Source organism: Pristis pectinata, chromosome 30 (assembly GCF_009764475.1).
Source record: "Pristis pectinata isolate sPriPec2 chromosome 30, sPriPec2.1.pri, whole genome shotgun sequence".
NCBI lineage: Eukaryota > Metazoa > Chordata > Chondrichthyes > Rhinopristiformes > Pristidae > Pristis > Pristis pectinata.
This window is the reverse complement of record NC_067434.1, coordinates 2980641-2999378: the sequence shown is the minus strand read 5'-3', so window position 1 is coordinate 2999378 and position 18738 is coordinate 2980641. Positions and strand designations below refer to the sequence as shown.

The window sequence follows — 18738 nt, the reverse complement described above, 5'->3', positions numbered from 1 at the left end:
CCTCGGATTGGAAGGCAGTGACTAGTGGTGTCCCGCAGGGATCGGTTCTGGGACCTCTATTTTTTGTGATATTTATAGATGACTTAGATGAGGGGGTGGAGGGCTGGGTTAGTAAGTTTGCGGACGACACTAAGATAGGCGGTGTTGTGGATAGTGTGGAGGGCTGTCAGAGCTTACAGAGGGATATTGATAGGATGCAGAGCTGGGCTGACAAGTGGCAGATGGAGTTCAATCCGGAGAAGTGTGAGGTGGTACACTTTGGAAGGACAAACTCCACGGCAGAGTACTGGGTGAATGGCAAGGTACTTGGCAATGTGGAAGAGCAGAGGGATCTGGGGGTTCATATTCACAGTTCATTGAAAGTTGCCTCACAGGTAGAAAGAGCAGTTAAGAAGGCCAATGGGATGTTGGCTTTCATAAGTCGCGGGATTGAGTTTAAGAGCCGCGAGGTGATGATGCAGCTTTACAAAACTCTAGTTAGGCCACACTTAAGAGTACTGTGTTCAATTCTGGTCGCCTCATTATAGGAAGGATGTGGAGGCGTTGGAGAGGGTGCAGAGGAGATTTACCAGGATGCTGCCTGGATTAGAGAGTATTGAATATGAGGAGAGGCTTAAGGTGCTAGGGCTTTATTCACTGGAAAGGAGGAGGATGAGAGGAGACATGATAGAGGTATATAAAATATTGAGAGGAATAACTAGACAGTCAGCGCCTCCATCCCAGGGCACCAATGCTCAAGATGAGAGGGCATGGCTTTAAGGTTATGGGTGGGAGGTTCAGGGGAGATGTCAGGGAGAGGTTTTTCACCCAGAGAGTGGTTGGTGCATGGAATGCACTGCCTGGGGTGGTGGTGAAGGCAGATACATTGGACAGGTTCAAGAGCTTGTTGGATAGGCATATGGAGGAGTGTGGGATGGGGGGATATGCAGGAGGAAGGGGTTAGGTAGTGTGAGGGTGGTTTGATGGACGGCACAACATGGTGGGCCGAAGGGCCTGTTTTGTGCTGTATGGTTCTATGGTTCCACGAAAGCCCACCACTTACAAATCAGCTGAAATACAGCCAACATTATTAACCAGAGTGTCACTGTGGCCCAGTTACCCTCCCATTACAAAATATTACCATATAGCAAAATGGCATTTGGGCAATAACTTGCTAATAACACTTGTGCTTCAAATGGAGCTCATCCAAACCCTACCAGTATTACTTTTTTGTGCCTTATTTGGCATTTGTTCCAAATCATTGTGGGATCTGGCTTTTTCTGGCAAGGCCAGCGTTTACTGTCCACCCCCAGCTGTGCTTGAGTAGCTGGTAGTGAGTTATCTTCCTGAACCACTGCAGTCCTCCTGGTGAAGGTTGTCCTAGAGGGTTGTTGTCGGGTAAGCAACTCCAGGATATAAACCAAATCACGATTAAACACTGACGATGCACTTCCAAGTCAATTTGATATGCGACTCGGAGGGGAACCTGCAGGTGGTGAAGCTCGTGTACTACTGCCCATGTCCTTCTTGGTGGCAGATGTCACAGGTTTGGAGGTGATGTCAAAATGGCCTGAATGAGTAACTGTGGTGCACTTCGTAGATGCATACACTGTGCTCCAGTGGTGCAGGGAATGTCCAACAAGTTGGCTGCTTTGTCCTGGATGCTGCTGAGCGCCTTGATTCAGTAATGGTAATGCCACAATGTCAAAAGCAAATGGTCACATTGATCTTGTTGGAGATGTTTATTGCCTAGCACTTGTGGCATAATGTTACTTGCCACTTATCAACCCACGTCTTAATGTTGTCTGGGGTTTCTTACATACAGGCACAGGCTGCTTCATTGGCTCATGAGTTGTGAATGGAATTGAACATTGCAGTGAGAACACCTCCACTTGACCTTGTAATGGAAGGTCCTGTATGAAGCAGGTGAAGATGGTTAAGACTAGGATACTGGCATTAAGAACCCAAGCAGTGACATGGAAAATCAAAAATTGCAGATGCTGAAATGTGAAATAAAAACAGAAAACGCTGGAGACGGTGAACAGGTCAGGCTGCAAATACCTGACCTGCTCAGTGTCTGGAAACGGTGAACAGGTCAGGCCGCAAATACCTGACCTGCTGAGTGTTTCCGCCATTTCCTGTTTTTATTCCTGCAGTGTCCTGGGTCTGTGATGATTGAACCCTGACAACCACTTCTTCTGTGCGACTGGAGTGCTTTCCCGTTGATGCTCATTGACTTCAGTTTTACCAGCGTGCCTGATAACTCATTTCATCAAATGTCAAGGTCAGTCATTTCACCCCACCCATTTCAATTAAAGCTATGATAAGGTCTGGAGCCAAGTGGTCCTGTTGAAACCCAAACTGGGCATTGGCAAGTAGGTCATTGGCAGCACTGTTGACGACGTCTTAAGTACTCGGTGTGGTAGCAAATTAAACAATCTAACTTTGACTAAAGAAGTTTTCTTCTCATTTTCAACTTGGTGGAGTAGGGTGGGAAAGAGGTTGAAACCAGAACAGAGAGGAAAATATAATTATTTCTCATTTCAATTATGCACCATTCCATATGAAAAGTTCTATATGAAAAATAAAACTTGGGTTACCAGTTCTTCATTGAGAATATCCAAGATGATTGGTAAATAGTTATCCACTAATTCATTGCAGTGTGCTGTCATGGTTGGATTTGGAAGCATGTCACAGGCTTTGGCGAGGTAATTTCGCACTTCCTCCTGGAAGATAAAACAAGCACATCAAGCCAAGCCTCAGCAAACTTTCATAGAATTCAAGAGAAGGGAAGTGAAATTCTTTAATTGCCCAGAGCAAATTAAAAAGACAATCATATTTAGAACATAGCACTGCACAGGAACAGGCCTTTTGGTCCACAACGTGCCAAACTAATTAAGCTAATGACACCTAATCCCTTCTGCCTGCATGTGGCCCATATCCATCCATTCTCTGCATGTTCATTTGCCTATCTAAGAGCCTCTTAAACACCTCTGCCTCCACCACCACCCCCGGCCGTGCATTCCAGGCACCCATCAATCTCTGTGTAAAAAAAACTTCCCCCTCACATCTCCTTTGAACTTACCCCCTTTCACCTTAAATGCACACCCTCCAGTATTAAACACTTTGACCCTGGTAAAAAGATACCAGCTGTCTACTCTATCTCTGCCTTTCATAATTTTATAAACCTGGCAGATCTCCCCTCAGCCTCTGCTGCTCCAGAGAAAACACCCATAGTTTGTCCAACCTCTCCTTACAGCACATGCCCTCCAATCTAGGCAGCATCCTGGTGAACCTCTTCTGCATCCTCTCCAAAGCCGCCATATCCTTCCTATAATGGGGCAACTACAATTGAATGCAATACTCCAGATGCAGCCTAACCAGAGTTTTATAAAGCTGCCACTCAAAGCCTCGACTAATAAAGGCAAGCATGCCATATGCCTTCTTTACCACCATATCAATTTTTGCCACCAAGTTCACTGAGCAGGATCCTGCCATTAAATATGTACTTTCCCCCTTACATTTGATCCCCCGAAGTGCAACACCTCACACTTGGCTGGATTAAACTCCATCTGCCATTTCTCCACCCATATCTGCAACTGATCGATATCCCACTGTATCCAATGCCACCAATGTGTCATCAAAAACTTACTAACCCACCCATCCATGTTTTCATCCAAGTCATTTATAAATATCACAGACAGCAGAGGTCCTAGTATGGATCCCTGCGGAACACCACTAGTCACAGACCTCCAGCCAGAATAAGTCCCATCAATCACTACCCTGTCTTCTACGGGCAAGCCAATTTGGAATCCAAATGGCCAAGTCACCCTGGATCCTGTTCATTTTAATCTTCTGGATGAGCCTACCATGAAGGACCTTGTCAAACACCTTACTAAGATCCATGTGGACAATATCCACAGCTCTAGCTTCATCGATCACCTCTTCGAAAAATCCAATCAAATTAGTAAGACATGACTTGCCCTGCACAAAGCCATGCTGACTGTCCCTAATTAGGCCATGGTTTTCCAAGTGCTCATAAATCCTATCCCTAAGAATCCTCTCCAATAGCTTCCCTGCCACTGACATGAGACTCACTGGTCTATAGTTTTCAAGATTATCCCCATTTCTCCTTTTGAACACCGGAACAACATGTAGCTACTCGCCAGTCATCCAGGACCTCACCTGTGGCTGGAGAGGACACAAAAATCATACAAGACAAACAAATTTGTAAACAAAAACAAAAGACATTTTACCTAGATGGAGCCATAGCCTTTTCCTGCTGGTTTGTTTGCTAATCATGATACCAGCTGTATAAAAGTCAAGTTTATCGTCATCTGCATAAGTGCATGTGTGCACAGGTGCAATGAAAATCTTACCTGCAGCAGCATCACAGGCACAGGGCATATAATTATTTGCAGATATACTTGACATCTACTACTTGCCACCTGTTGGTGTTCCTGCCACTCTGCTCTTTCGAGTAGGGAATTAAATCCTGCTTTGTCAGTGACTGCTCATTGCCACAGTTTCATTGTTATTTTCTGCACTGCAACTGGGTTACATCTGACAGTTTATGATTATGACCAATATAATGATTAGCTCATCTACCTTTTGAAATGTTTCCTCCAATGAAGTTCTCACACTCCATGCTCACAGGCCAACAACCTGATGATACCAGCCTTTTCTGGATGCAAGTTCTGAAGTCCCTACTATGTCCCACGGTGACAGACAGCACCAATGTCCCCATGGTAATAGGTTTCACACCTCACTGACATTTTTACTATCGTATATCCATGGAAAGTGAATAGAAATTTCCTAACAAAACACTCCCAATTCCTGTCAGCAGTTCCAGAGAGTTGAAAGCTCTGCAGTGCACTAGTATCCATGTAAAATTCCAATCTTAACCCTCAAGTCCTCGTTTGAATGTGGATGGAGAGTACATGACGTCATTGAACTGTGAGATTACCAGAAGCAATGAAGGTGGCATCCAATGAGTGCTGGCTCCCTCAACGGGATGCAAAAGGTGACATGCTACTACCTTGGCAGAACAGAGGAGTGATTTATTCTTGGTGCTCTGGTCAATACCCATCTTGCAATTGCTTTTGTCAAATCAGATTATTTGCTCAAGATCACATTTACATTTGACGGACCTTATGCAAAAAAGTTATGCAAGCTTTGCTGTGGGTCCACATAACCCGAGTTAGAACGTAGCCTCAGTGGATATGCATCAGAAGAGTAGAATTTACTTCTGCTGCCAGTGGTTTTTCATGCCAGAGAGATCTCACTATGGAGCATTATGACTGGAGTCACCTCATTCTGAAAGAGCAACTATGTGCAGAACAATCCTACTTAAGTACCTCGGTGCTGTTGTCCTTCAGAAGATCTCCCAACACAGACATAACGTCTTTGCACAGATCACAAGGGGCACTTTTCTGAAATGAAACAATGAAAGTTAAGTACCAATACAGTCTGAAAATGATTTCCATTGGACATTTAATTCACATTCTAGAAACAGAAACACCAGCAAAAATCAGCAACAGATTAAACACAGAAGTAGAAATGCCTTTCAGAATAAGATAAACGAGTTTATCCTTCAATGTGAAATTGTTCTGAAAGACAATCTGATTCAAAGTGAAAAATCCATTACCTCTTAAACTGGACCTACCTATCTCAAACCCATTCTCTGTTGAAGTTTCCTCAGTGCATTCACCACACCAAGGAGGGGAGCAGCAATAAATTTAGCTTCAAACTTGCCATCAATAACCTTCACAATTTCCACTTGAAGGTCCACAATTCCAGCCATATTAAATCTCCAACCAGCTTTCAGTCCTTCCCAGCACCAGAGAAGCCTGACTCCAAATAATTTTAAACATTTCCAGACATGTATTATCCCATCAGCTTGTTAGGACAGACAAGATAGGCTTACTTTTGAGAATGATGAGTAGAAATTCAGTTTCAGACTATAATTTATAATCTGCGCTTTGGTCATCCCAATTATAACAGGATCGGTGAAACTGATCACAAGACTCAGGAGATAGGGACTGTTTATATAAAAAAACTCTTCACTATAGATGGTGATCAGTAATAACAATCTCAGGAAGCCAATTTATCTTCGGTAGTCATCTGAACTGTGACCAGTTTTGGATACCTTATAACAGCATGGATGTCAATACCATGGAAAGGTGCAAAAAATGACCTGCAATATAATGGCAGGCCTCTGAGACTCAAGTTACCAGATATGATAGAAGTTGGACTGATTTATACAGCAGAAGAAATGGTTAGGTGACGATTATGAGGGGTTTAAAGAGTTTAATTGGGGAAAATAATTTCCACTGGTCATTTGAGTTGATAACTAGAGGTCATAAATTTAACATAGAAGAACATAGAACAGTACAGCACAGGAACAGGCCCTTTGGCCCACGATGTTGTGCCGAACTAATTAAGGTAACAATAGCTAATCACTTCTGGCTGCACATGGTCCATATCCCTCCATTCTCTGCATATTCATGTGCCCTGTCTAAAAGCCTTTATGGTATCTGCCTCCACCACCACCCCTGGCAGTACATTCCAGGTACCTACCACTGTGTGTAAAAAAATACTTGCTTCAAATCTTTAACATTAAAATGATTTTCTTCATTTGTATTTGGTGGTGGAGGCAGATACATCGAACAGGTTCAAGGGCTTGTTGGATAGGCATATGGAGGAACGTGAGATAGAGGGATATGCGGGAGGAAGGGGTTTGGTAGTGTGAGGGTGGTCTGATGGACGGCACGACACTGTGGGCCGAAGGGCCTGTTTTGTGCTGTATGGTTCTATGGTTCTAATTACTACATATCAGAAGTATTTCACTAACCCTAAAGGTACAGGTGCTAGATTACAGAATCTGTCGTTTCCTCGAGTTGGCACAAATGCAATAGCTTCCCCTTCCTTCAAAAAAAAATTATGGTTCTAAAATACTAAAACCATCAGAGGTACACTTAGGCAAAACAAATCAGTCTGGAGCAATGTCAGAATCTTTCTCAGTTAGCCATTTAGTTTTTTCATCAACGATACCTAAACCTTCCTAAAATACTGCACCATTAAGTCTGCTAACACAGCAGCTGTGCACCTGCAAGAATGCTTGCCCACAGAAGGCAGTAGGAGATGGAGAGTATTCTGTCTGGAGGTCGGTGACTAGTGGTGTTCTACAGGGATGTGTTTTGGGACCCCTACTCTTTTTGATTTTTATAAATGACTTGGATGAGGAAGTGGAGGGATACAGTAGGTTAGTAAGTGCAGATGACACGAAGGTTGCAGGTGTTGTGGATAGTGCAGAAGGTAGTTACAACGGGATATAGACAGGATGCAAAGTTGGGTGGAGAAGTGGCAGATGGAGTTCAATCTGGAAAAGTGTGAAGTGATACACTTTGGAAGAACAAACTTGAAGGTGAAGTACAAGGTTAATGGTAGGATTCTTAGCAGTGTTGAGGAACAGAGGGCTCTTGGGGTCCAGGTTCATAGATCCCCCAAAGTTGCTGCACAAGTCGACAGGGTGGTTAAGGCCTATGGTGTGCTGGCCTTCATTAGTCGGGCGATTGAGTTCAAGAGCCACGAGGTAATGTTGTAGCTCTATAAATCTCTGGTTAGACCACACTTGTTCAGTTCTGGTCACCTCATTATAGGAAGGATGTGCAAGCTTTAGAGAGGATGCACAGGAGATTTACCAGGATGCCACCTGGAGTACAGAACGTCTTAAGAGGAAAGGCTGAGCGATCTGGGGCTTTCTGGAGTGACACAGGATGACAGGCAGCTTGATAGAGGTGTATAAGATTATGAGAGGCATAGACAGACTGGACAGCCAGCACCTTTTCCCCAGGGCGGCAATGGCTAATACCAGAGGACATCTGTTTAAGGTGAGTGGAGGAAAGTTTAGGAAGATGTCAGAAGTAGTTTTTCTCCCCACACAGAGAGTGGTGGGTGCCTGGAATGCACTGCCGGGGGAGGTGGCAGGGGCCAATACAATAGGAACTTTTAAAAGACAGATAGGCACATGGATATAAGAAAAATGGAGGGCTGTGTAGGAGGGAAGGGTTAGATTGATAGTGGAGTAGGTTTATACAGGTCCAGGCAACACTGTGGACCGAAGGGCCAGTACTGTGTTGCACTGTTCTATGTTCTTAATGCGAGATGAATCGTCATTAATTTAGTCACAGCCAATGACTCATCAATTAGAAGAAAAATGTTTCGTAGAAATATTGTTGCCATTCGGAGATAAATATATCTCCTAAATGTAGGAGGTAGCTGATTGGATTCATAATTGGCTCAGTGGTAGGAAGCAGAAGGTGATGATCGAGCGTTGTTTCTCAGACTGGAGGCCTGTGTCTAGTGGTGCCACAGGGATCGGGGCTAGGACCTTTGCTGTTTGTAATTTATATGAACGATTGGGACGTGAATGTATGAGGTACAATTAGTAAGTTTGCAGATGAGACCAAAATAGGTGGTGTTGCAGTGCAGAAGGTTATGGAAAATTACAGGGGAATCTCAATCAGCTGGGTATGTGGGCTGAGGACTGGCAAATGGCTCTCAATCTAGATAACCGTGAGGTATTGTATTTTGGGAGATCAAACCAGGGTAAGACTTATACAGTGAATGGTAGGGCCTTGGGGAGTATTATGGAACAGAGGACCTAGCAGTTACAAGTGCATGGTTTGCTGAAAGCAGTGTCTCAGGCAGATAGGGTGGTGAAGAAGGCTTTTGGCACGCTGGCTTTCATTGGTCGAGGCATCAAGTATAAGAGTTGGGAAGTTATGTTGCAGTTATACAAGATGTTGGTAAGGCTGCACTTGGAGTATTGTGTACACTTTTGGTCACCCCATTATAGGAAAGATGTTATTAAACTAGAAAGAGTGCAGAAAAGATTTACCAGGACGTTGCCTGAGTTACAATGAGAGGTTGTGTGGACTGGGACTTTAATCCCTGGAATGTAGGAGATTGAGGGGTGACCTGGGAGAGGTATACAAGATCATGAGGTGCACAGACAGGGGGAAAGCACATTATCTTTCTCCCAGGGAGGAGATGCTATAAACAAGAGAGCATCAGTTTAAGATTAGAGGCGAGAGATTTAAAATGGATATCAGGGCAGCTTCTTCATGCAAAGGGTGGTGCATATTTGGAACGAGCTGCCAGAAATAGTGGTTGAGGTGGGCACATTAGCAACATTTAAAAGCCATCTAGATAAGTACATGGATAGGAGAGGTTTAGAGGGCTATGGGCCAAATGCAGGCAGATGGGACTAGCTCACTGAGCAACACACTCGGCATGGATGAGTTGGGCCGAAGGGCCTGTTTCCGTGCTGTAACACTCTATGACCCTAAGAAATCAAGAGTTTCTCCAGTACAATTGAGAAAACGTTTCTAGGTAAAATGGGAACTATTGCATTAACTGTTCACATTATGCTTACCAGCAGGACCTGGTTACACTGAATTCAGAGTCTTGTGGCTTTGTTTAAAAGGAACTCAGTTTCTGGATTGTGCAGTAAAAGCCACCAGGGCCAGGGAGCTCTGGATCAAGTATTTTCTTCATACTATAGGCCAGTACATCCCCAAATTCAAAAGAGCCATGTCACATTTGATTGCAGATTGCTGCTGATGCTGCCTTATATTCTTGGCAAATCTGCTGTTGCCTGAAGTGGTGGCAGGCTTCTCAATGAACAGATACAGACCTTGCATAGACCATATTCCCACAATAAGGCTTGGTTGGATATACCAGAAAATTTTCTTCAGTTTAAACATGCCAAATAATTTCAGCAAAATCTTCAGAGAATAGTCAGGCCCTTTCATGCTAACTGTGATGCCGATCTTTGCTAATCCCATTTGGCTGCTTTAGGCCCACATCCCTCTACTACTTTCTTGTCCAGATGCCTTTTAAACTTTGTCATTGTATCTGACTCCACTATGTTCTCCGGCAGCTCCTTCCACATATTCACGACCGTGTGTGTGAAAAATTTACCCCTCAGAAGTTTCTCCCCTTTCACCTTAGACCTGTGTCCTCTAGTTTTAGATTCCCCTGCTGTGGAAAAAAAGATCCTGACTATGTTTCATAGGCAAATTCTTTCCTGACTAACCTACTCCATCATTTAATAAGATCACAGCTAATCTTATTGCAACCTCAAATATCATTAAAATGCCTGCCACTGCTGATCCAGCATGTTATCTTTTAATCTATCTGCCCAACGAACCTTAACCAACTGTGCTCTCATTCTACTGTAATCCCCTTCAAATTTAGGATGTTAGATGAACAAACAACAAGATGCTGGAGGAACTCAGCAAGGCCAGTGGCATCCGTGGAGAAAAGCAGGCGGTCAGGACCCTTCTTCATGACTGAAGATAGGAAAAGGGGAAGCCCAATATATAGGAGGGAAAAGCAGAGCAGTGATAGGTGCACAAAAGAGGGGAGGTGGGTTAGGCACAAGGTAGATACAGGTAAGAGCAGTGATAGGCGGGGGAGGAGGGGAGAGCAGATCCACCAGGGGATGGGTCAAAGGTAAGGAGGCAGGCACCCCATGGGGAGAGAGGTGATAAAAAAATAAGCAAGCAGAGAAAAAGATAGGCTAGGAAAGGGAAGAAAAGAAGCAGCATATGTTTGGGGGGGGGGGGGGTGCAGTTTGGTTTACTTAAAGTGAGAGAATTTGATGTTCATGCCATTAGGCTGTAAGGTCCCAAGACGGAAAACGAGGTGCTGTTCCTCCAGTTTGCACTTGGACTTCTCCTGGCAGTGGAGGAGGCCGAGGACTGACATATCAGTGACGGAGTGGGAGGGGGAGTTGAAGTGACTGGTAACGGGGAGATGCAGATTGTGGTTATGGACTGAGCACAGGTGCGCTATGAAACTGCCACCTAGTTTGTATTTGGTCTCACCAATGTAGAAGAGGCCACACTTGGACCATTCAATCCAGTAGATGATATTAATGGAGGTGCAGGTAAATCTCTCTCACCTGAATGGACAGTTTGGGTCCCTGGATGGAGGTGGTGTAGGGGCAGGTATCAAACCTATGGCGGGGGCAGTGGAAAGTCCCAGAGGTGAGAGCGGGATGGGTGGGGAGGGAGGGAGGAGTGCACTAGGGAGTCGCGGAGAGAGCAGTCCCTTCGGAAGGCAGAAAGGGGTTCGGAGGGGAAGGTATGCTTGGTAGCAGGGTCCCGTTGGAGATGGCCGAATGGTGGAGAATGATATGTTGGATACACAGGCTGGTGGGATAAAATGTGAGGACAAGGGGGACCCTATCCCTGTTGGGTCTGGGAGGGGTGGGGGTGAGAGCAGAGGTAGGAGAAATGGCAGAGGTACGGGCAGGGGGGGACGTCTTGGTGAGTGAAGAAGTTGGAGTCTCGGATGTCCTGGAGTGGAAAGCCTCAGCAAGGGAGCAGATGCGGTGGAGGTGGAGAAATTGAGAAAGGGATCGCGTCCTTGCAAGGGACAGGGTGGGAGGAGCTGTAATCAAGGTAGCTGTGGGTGTCAGTGGGTTTGTCGATGATGTTGGTGGATAAAGAATCTCCTGAGATGGAGAGATCAAGGAAGGAGAGACAGGTATCAGAGATAGTCCAAGTGAATTGGAGAGCCAGGTGAAAATTAGTGGCGAAACTTATGAAACTGTTGAGTTCCGCATGGGTACAAGAGGTGGCACCAATGCAGTCATAAATATAGCGGAGAAAGAGTTGAGGAATGGGGCCGGAGTAGGCTTGGAACACACCCTTGGTCTTTCAGAAGTGAGAGGAATCGAAAAAAAAGCTGTTTAGAGTGAGGACAAGTTCAGCCAGGCGGAGGAGAGTGTTAGTGGAAGGGGACTGGTTCTGTCTCTGGTCAAGAAAGAAGCAGAGGGTGGTGAGGCCATCATGATGGGAAATGGAGGTATCTAGGGACTGGACATCCATGGTGAAGATGAGGTTGTGTGTGCTGGAGAACTTAAAGTTATGGAACAGTTGGAGAGCGTTTGAGGTGTCACAGATGTAGGTGGGAAGGGATTGATCGGGGGACAGAATAGTGTCCAGGTACAAGGATACGAGCTCAGTGGGGCAAGATCACGTGGAGACAAAAGGTCTGGTGGGATGGTCCCTCTTGTCAGGATTGGTGCGGACGGAGCGGAGAGCAGAGCTTTCAGAAGGGGTGAGGTTGGAGTGGGTGAGGGGGGCAGAAAAGTCAAGACGGCTGATGTCGTGCTGACAGTTGGCTATGAACAGGTCCAGGGGAGGTAACAGGCCCGATGGGGGAGTCCAGGTGGAAGATTAGGGCTGGGAGGTGGGGGGGAAATGGGTCATCAGAAGGGGGAAGAGGGCTCCTTATCGAAGAAAGTACAGCGGCAGCAGAGAAAGAGCTTGGCATCATGGTGGGGTCGGAATTCATTGAGGTGGGGGATGTAGAAGGTACAAAGTTGAGGCCTTTGCTGAGAACAGACCGCTCAGCCTCAGCGAGGCAGAGGTCGGGGCAATGGTAAAGAACCAGCAGGGGTTACAGTTGGAGCCAGAGGAGGAAGGGCGGGTGGGGGCATAGAGGGGCTGGGCTGGTGAGAGGAAAGGAGAGGGGTTGGGAGTGGTACGGGGTAAAGAGTGGGATGAAGGATAGGAGGTGGACGAGACGGGGAGCAGGAGGAGTGGTCAGGGTAGAGGGAGGGGATAAGGGGGATTGGGAGTGGTCTGGAGGAGGTACAAGGTGGGATGCAGAATTAGAGGTAGGTGGGGGAAGATGCAGAAGGCGATGCCTGGAGCATCCGCAGTCCTTTGTTAGTTTCAGACCTGTTTTTCACCCTCAAACTGAAATTTAAATTCCAACGTCCGATGCAAATGTTATCATTCTTTCAGTGCATTACACAAGATCAAATCTAAAATAGACTGCTCTCTGGTTGGGTCCTAAATGTTTTGATCCATGGTACCATTTCAAATAACGATAAACTCATCCTCAAGGCTATACTTGCCAATTTGATTTGTCCCACCATAGGTCATACAACAGTACAGCACAGGAGCAGGCCCTTCGGCCCACGATGTCTGTGCCAACCATGAAGGCAAATTAAACTAATCCCATCTGCCTGCACGTGGTCTGTATCCTTCTATTCCCTACCTGTTCATGTGCCTGTCTAAATACCTCTTAAACGTTGCTATTGTATCTGTTTCCACATCTCCACAGGCAGCAAATTCCTGGCACCTGTCATCTCTGTTAAAAAAAACTTGCCTTGTAATCTTCTTTAAAAACATCCCCTCACCCCAGAGCTATGCGCTCTAGTATTTGACATTTCCATTCAGGGTAAAAGACTCTCACTATCTACCCTATTTATGCCTCTCATAATTTTATAAACTTCTATCAGGTCACAGCATCTGACAGTCCACAGAAAACAATCTAAGTTTGTCCAAATTCTTCTTATAGCTAATGCACTCCAATCCAGGCAACATCTTATTGAACCTCTTGGTGAAGCTTGAAGCTGTAATTTTGATGCACTAAAAAAATAACATATCACGTATCATCAGCTGACATATTTCCTCTTGCTGCAGCTGCCAAGGTGCTTCAGTCACAACTCAGAGAAGCACCAGGTTGTTCTCTCAGGCTCCTGCCCCAGTACTCCACGGAAAAAACTTGATTTCGGCAGACATTTTGTTAAAAGTTACAGAAAGGTTTTTCCCAACCTTAGCGACCAAGTCAACAATAATGGCTCTCCTTTTATCGTTCTGGCACCATTATTTCTGGTGTCTTAGAAGGGCTTGTACTTAGACCCTTCTATTTTTTTTTATCTTTACAAAGCCACTCAGCAACATTGGAAAAAAGTGAAAGTTTCCACTAGCACCTTCCACCTTTGCCTCATCCCCAACTCTCCATTCTTCCACTATCTGACAACTAGCAACGGATGAGCAAAAATGCCCTGACTACGTACAAGGAAAACTGAAGCTACTGTGTCTTCCGTCCACATCACAAACTTTATTGCTCTATTTCCGAATTGCCTGAAGGTGAATCAGGCTGTAAGCGACCTCTGTGTTAAGTTAAATCGCAAGTTGAGTTTCAGACCTCACACAATTATCATCACTGTGTTCATCTGTCCACCTCCAAAACATCATACGTTACGCTACCTCTGATAATTAAAGAACATGAAGGCCAAGGAAAATGAAAAAATGCAGATATCATATCGCAGGTTGCGTAAGGCAACCTGGGACATTCAGATAAGGAATTACTTTAGAAGATCAACATTGTATTGTATTTACCATTTGTGATGCAAAGAATCATCCCAATACAGTTTTCAAGTATATAATGCATTTTAGTCCCAGTAAGCTGTAGAAAAAAATTGATGTTTTGCCAATTGACCTCTAATCACTCCAGCTTCTGATCGTTATCTAAATTGGCAACTGAATTGATGCACTTTGGACTAATACATTTGTTGATCCCATCAGTAACTGAAAGCAAATTTCACCAGAACCAATCACTTATTATTCAACAACTTTGTGAACTGCTCATTCAGCATGCACAGCTTGTGACTGACAGGGTAACTGCGGACAGCTTTCTCACCAACTTACCACCGTTGGTTGTCTCCAAACATTCTGCTGACAGTGCTTTACAGCTCCACACTCCGAGGCAGTCTTCACATCCTGACACCAAAATGGTGGCCCCTTCCACGCATCGCTCCTGTTCTAAGAAAGGCTTGGCCACAGCTGCCAAGAGAAAAAAAGACAAATAATTTGTAATCCACTTTGTCATTACTGAACTAACATGAACCTGGGCCAAGATTCCAAACCCAGAGGTGCGCAAGTTCCAATTCAATGGAACCTTCTGAATCTGAGGAATGTTGGAAAATTAAAACCAATGCACCAGCTGCCTCACTAGTCACTTGCTTCGAGATCCTAGGATGAAATCCATCAGGCCCCAAGAACTTGTCAGCGCACAGCTCTAACAAGTTACTCAGTATCGCCTTCCTCGTGATAATTTTCCTCTCCCTTCCAATTCAAGTTAAGTCAACTTTATTGTCATGTGCACAAGTACAGTGAGGTACAGGTACAATGAAAAACTTGCTTGGAGCAGCATCACAGGCATGTAGATTCAGACAACAACACAAAGAACATAAGCTATACATAAATTATACAGAATTGTGTCATCAAACACTCCAACAAACTTCTGCAGATGTATTTTTCACAGTATCCGGACCAGTTGAATCATGGTCTGGGACGGCAATTCCAACGTGCAGGAATGCATGAAAACTGCAGAGGGTAGTGGGACTCAGTCCAATACATCACAGGCACATCCCTTCCCACCATCAGTAGGGTATCTATGTGAGGAGCTACCTCAAAAAGACAACATTTATTATCAAAAATCCCTACTATCCAGGCCATGCCATCTTCTCACAGCTACCATCGAGCAGGAGGTACATATAGAAAGAATGTGGCAGCTTTAGAGAGGGTGCAGAGGAGATTTACCAGGATGTTGCCTGGATTGGAGAGCATGTCTTATGAGGATAGGTTGAGCAAGGTGGCGCTTTTCTCTTTGGAGAGGAGGAGGATGAGAGGTGACTTGATAGAGGTGTACAAGATGATAAGAGGCATAGATCGAGTGGACAGTCAGAGATTTTTTCCCAGTGCGACAATGGCTAACACGAGGGGACATAATTTTAAGGTGATTGGAGGAAGGTATAAGGGGGATGTCAGTGGTAAGTTTTTTTTACACAGAGAGTGGTGGGTGCGTGGAACGCACTGCCGGCAGAGGTTGTGGGGGCAGATACATTAGGGACATTTAAGAGACTCTTAGATAGACACATGAATGATAGAAAAGTAGGGGGCTATGTGGGAGGGAAGGGTTAGATAGATCTTAGAGCAGGATAAGATGTCGGCACAACATTGTGGGCCAAAGGGCCTGTACTGTGCTGTAGTGTTCTATGTTAAGCCTGAAGTCCCACAGCACCAGGTTCAAGAACAGTCCTTCAACCATTTGGTTCTTGAACCAACCTGCACAACCCTAATCACTACCTCAGTATAGCAACACCATAGCCACTTTGCACTACCATGACCTTTCTTTTTGTTCTAATTGTGTTCTTTCTTGTCATATAATTTTGGATAATTTATGTTTTTCTTCTGAATGTTGTGTATCTGATGCTGTGATGCCGCTGCAGGTACGTTTCTCATTGCTCCTGTGCGTACATGTACTTGTGTAGATGACAATAAACTTGAGTTTGAATTGTACAAGATAGTGAAAAAAAGTGTGCAAAACAAGACACTAGTGCAAAGAAAACCCACAATCAAGTCCACAGTAGTGCAAAAGGTGGTCCACAGTGTTCTGCTGCTAAGATCGGGTTGTGTGGGTCCATTCAAGAACCTGATGGTTGTAGGAAGTAGCTGTTCCCGAACCTGGTGGTGTGGAACATCAATTTATAGCTATTTCTGGGATGTTAGGGTCACCTTATGATTTAAATAACTTTGAAGCCAAAATGATATAGGCTGAAGTATCAAATTAAGCAGACAAATTGCAAAAACTTGTTTCACTTTCCAGAAAGTTGAGGAAGTTTAAAAATGAAAGAAATATTCAAGAAGGTAGATAAAGAGTTTCTGTGTCTAAGAGCGAGACTCCAGAACGGTCTGTTAACTCCCTGCTGCCAGGGTTCTGGGATTTTTCAGATTGGGTACAGAATATTCTGAAGAGGGTAGAGAGAACAGCAGAGGTCATAGTGCAGATTGGAACTAACAATATAGGTAGAAAGAGGGATGAGATCCTGCAAAGTGAGTTTAGGGAGGGAGCAGAAGGTATAAAAGCAGGATGTCTAAAGTCTTAATCTCAGGATTACTCCACTCAAGTGCTAACGAGGGCAGAAAGAGAAAATAGGACACAAGAAGACGTGGATAAAGAGCAGGTGCAGGAAGGAGGGTTTTTAGGTACTTGGATCATTAGGATTGCTTCTGGGATTGGTGGGACCTGTACAAGAAGGGTTACAGCTTAAAGTGGAATGGGACCAATATCCTTGCAGGGAGGTTTGCTCACCCTGCTCGGGAGGGTTTAAGCTAATTTGGCAGTTGAGTGGGAAGCATCGTAGCAGTGCACTGGGTGGGGAGATTGACTGAAATGAAGAGGATAAATCAAGCAAGTCCAGTGGGAAGAGCCGACAGATGCAGGTTAGGGAGTGCTGCATTTACTTTAATGTATTTACTGCTCAACTGCATTTACTTTAATGCAAGAAGCCTCACAGGTAAGTCAGATGAGCTAAGAGTGTGGATCACCACTTGGAATTATAACATTATTGCAATCACAGAAACATGGTTAACAGAAGAGCAGGAATGGCAGCTTAATGTTCCGTGAGATAGAAAGTTTCAGATGTGGCAGAGGGTAATATGGGGGCGCAGTCACAATACACAATACATAAAGGAGGGATCATTCAATGAAACAATATGAGAAGCTGGGAAGAAGGGAGTGGTGATCACTTTGCTGGGGTTATATTATAGGCTACTAGAAACTGGGAAACACTATGCATGTTCATTCCATGCAAGCATTCCTGGAAAGGTCCACAGATTCTGGCTGCAAAACTATTAAAGATCTAGAAGTAGATAAATATGTACTTCTGGGAAAGACCCATATAAAACTAAAGCTACTAGACTTGGGGTGCAGGTTGAAGTGGAAGAGATAAGACCGATCAAAGGATGAAAACAGGTAGAAAATAAGCACAAGTAGAAAGGCATACTTCAAAACACAGCAGAGCCAAGATTCAACACATTTTAAACTGAATTTGCAGTAAGTTTACACAAAGTAAAGCCCAAATTGCCACAGCACCAGGTCCTAGTAAATTCTGTGTCCATTAGCACAAACATAAACCAAACACCAACAACCTAGATGGGCACAGATTCAATTTTAGGTTAAAATCGGTTTCTTTAAAGTTCTTAGTTGGAATGACAATGCAGAAAACAAGGAAACATTTCCACCCCCAGTGAACACAATTCAGCATGTTTTAATAGTGCACACTCCAGTTTTAGTACCATGGATTGCTTGATGTCAAAAAACCCTGGTGTAGTTAAAAAGGTTGAATAAGTACAGCCATTATGTTGGAAAAAGACTGAAAAGCTCGCTAATTTCTCAACGTAATGCCTCAGCCCACACAAAGTTGCAAGCAACAAATGATTTACTTGTACTGTGCTGATTCAGCACAAAGAACAATTACAAGAATGGGAACAAAAAGCTGGAACTGGCCGGCACTCTGGAGAGCAGAGTCACATGCAAGTGACCACATATTCACATGATCAAACAAAACAGCAGATCACATCACAGGGCAGGATTACTCACCAAGCTTGACATTTAATCTACTTGCAAGAGCTTTACAACCCTCTCCAAACTGCTTGAAAATACACAAGTCATCAGTTTCAGTTCCCATCGAAAACTCTCTTCCTTTATTAGTAATTCCTCCTCCAAACAAGTTCAGAAAGTGGGAGAAGAAATGGGCTTTCACAGCCCTGGAGCAATGACAATACTAAGGCTTCAGCCTACTGCATGGAGAGAAGCCAGTTACCTGGAATTGGGAGAAAAGGTCCCAAGCATTGTTTATTTTATGAAAACACTTCTGGGATGTGGATGCTGCGTGGAAAGCCAGCATTTATTTGGTGCATTCCAGACTCCAACCATCCTGTGGACAGAAAGGATTTCTCCTCAGATCCCCTCTAAGCTTCTTACTCCTAACCCTAAATCTATGCCCTCTAGTTTTAGTCACCTCTGCTATGGAGAAAAAGTTTCCTATTATCTACCCTATGTCCCTCATAATTTTGTATACCTCTATCAGTCTTGGGTGGA

The 18738-nt window shown here is 44.5% G+C and overlaps 1 protein-coding gene across 1 annotated transcript in view; it reads right to left on the bottom strand.

Annotated features, from left to right (window-relative positions):
• LOC127584556 (prosaposin-like) overlaps nucleotides 1-18738 on the bottom strand; it is a 106472-nt gene that overhangs the window by 27130 nt on the left and 60604 nt on the right. The window contains 4 exon segments of the mRNA XM_052041329.1: nucleotides 2580-2705; nucleotides 5337-5411; nucleotides 14502-14582; nucleotides 14584-14636. Of these exon segments, the coding sequence (XP_051897289.1) occupies nucleotides 2580-2705; nucleotides 5337-5411; nucleotides 14502-14582; nucleotides 14584-14636 (335 nt within the window).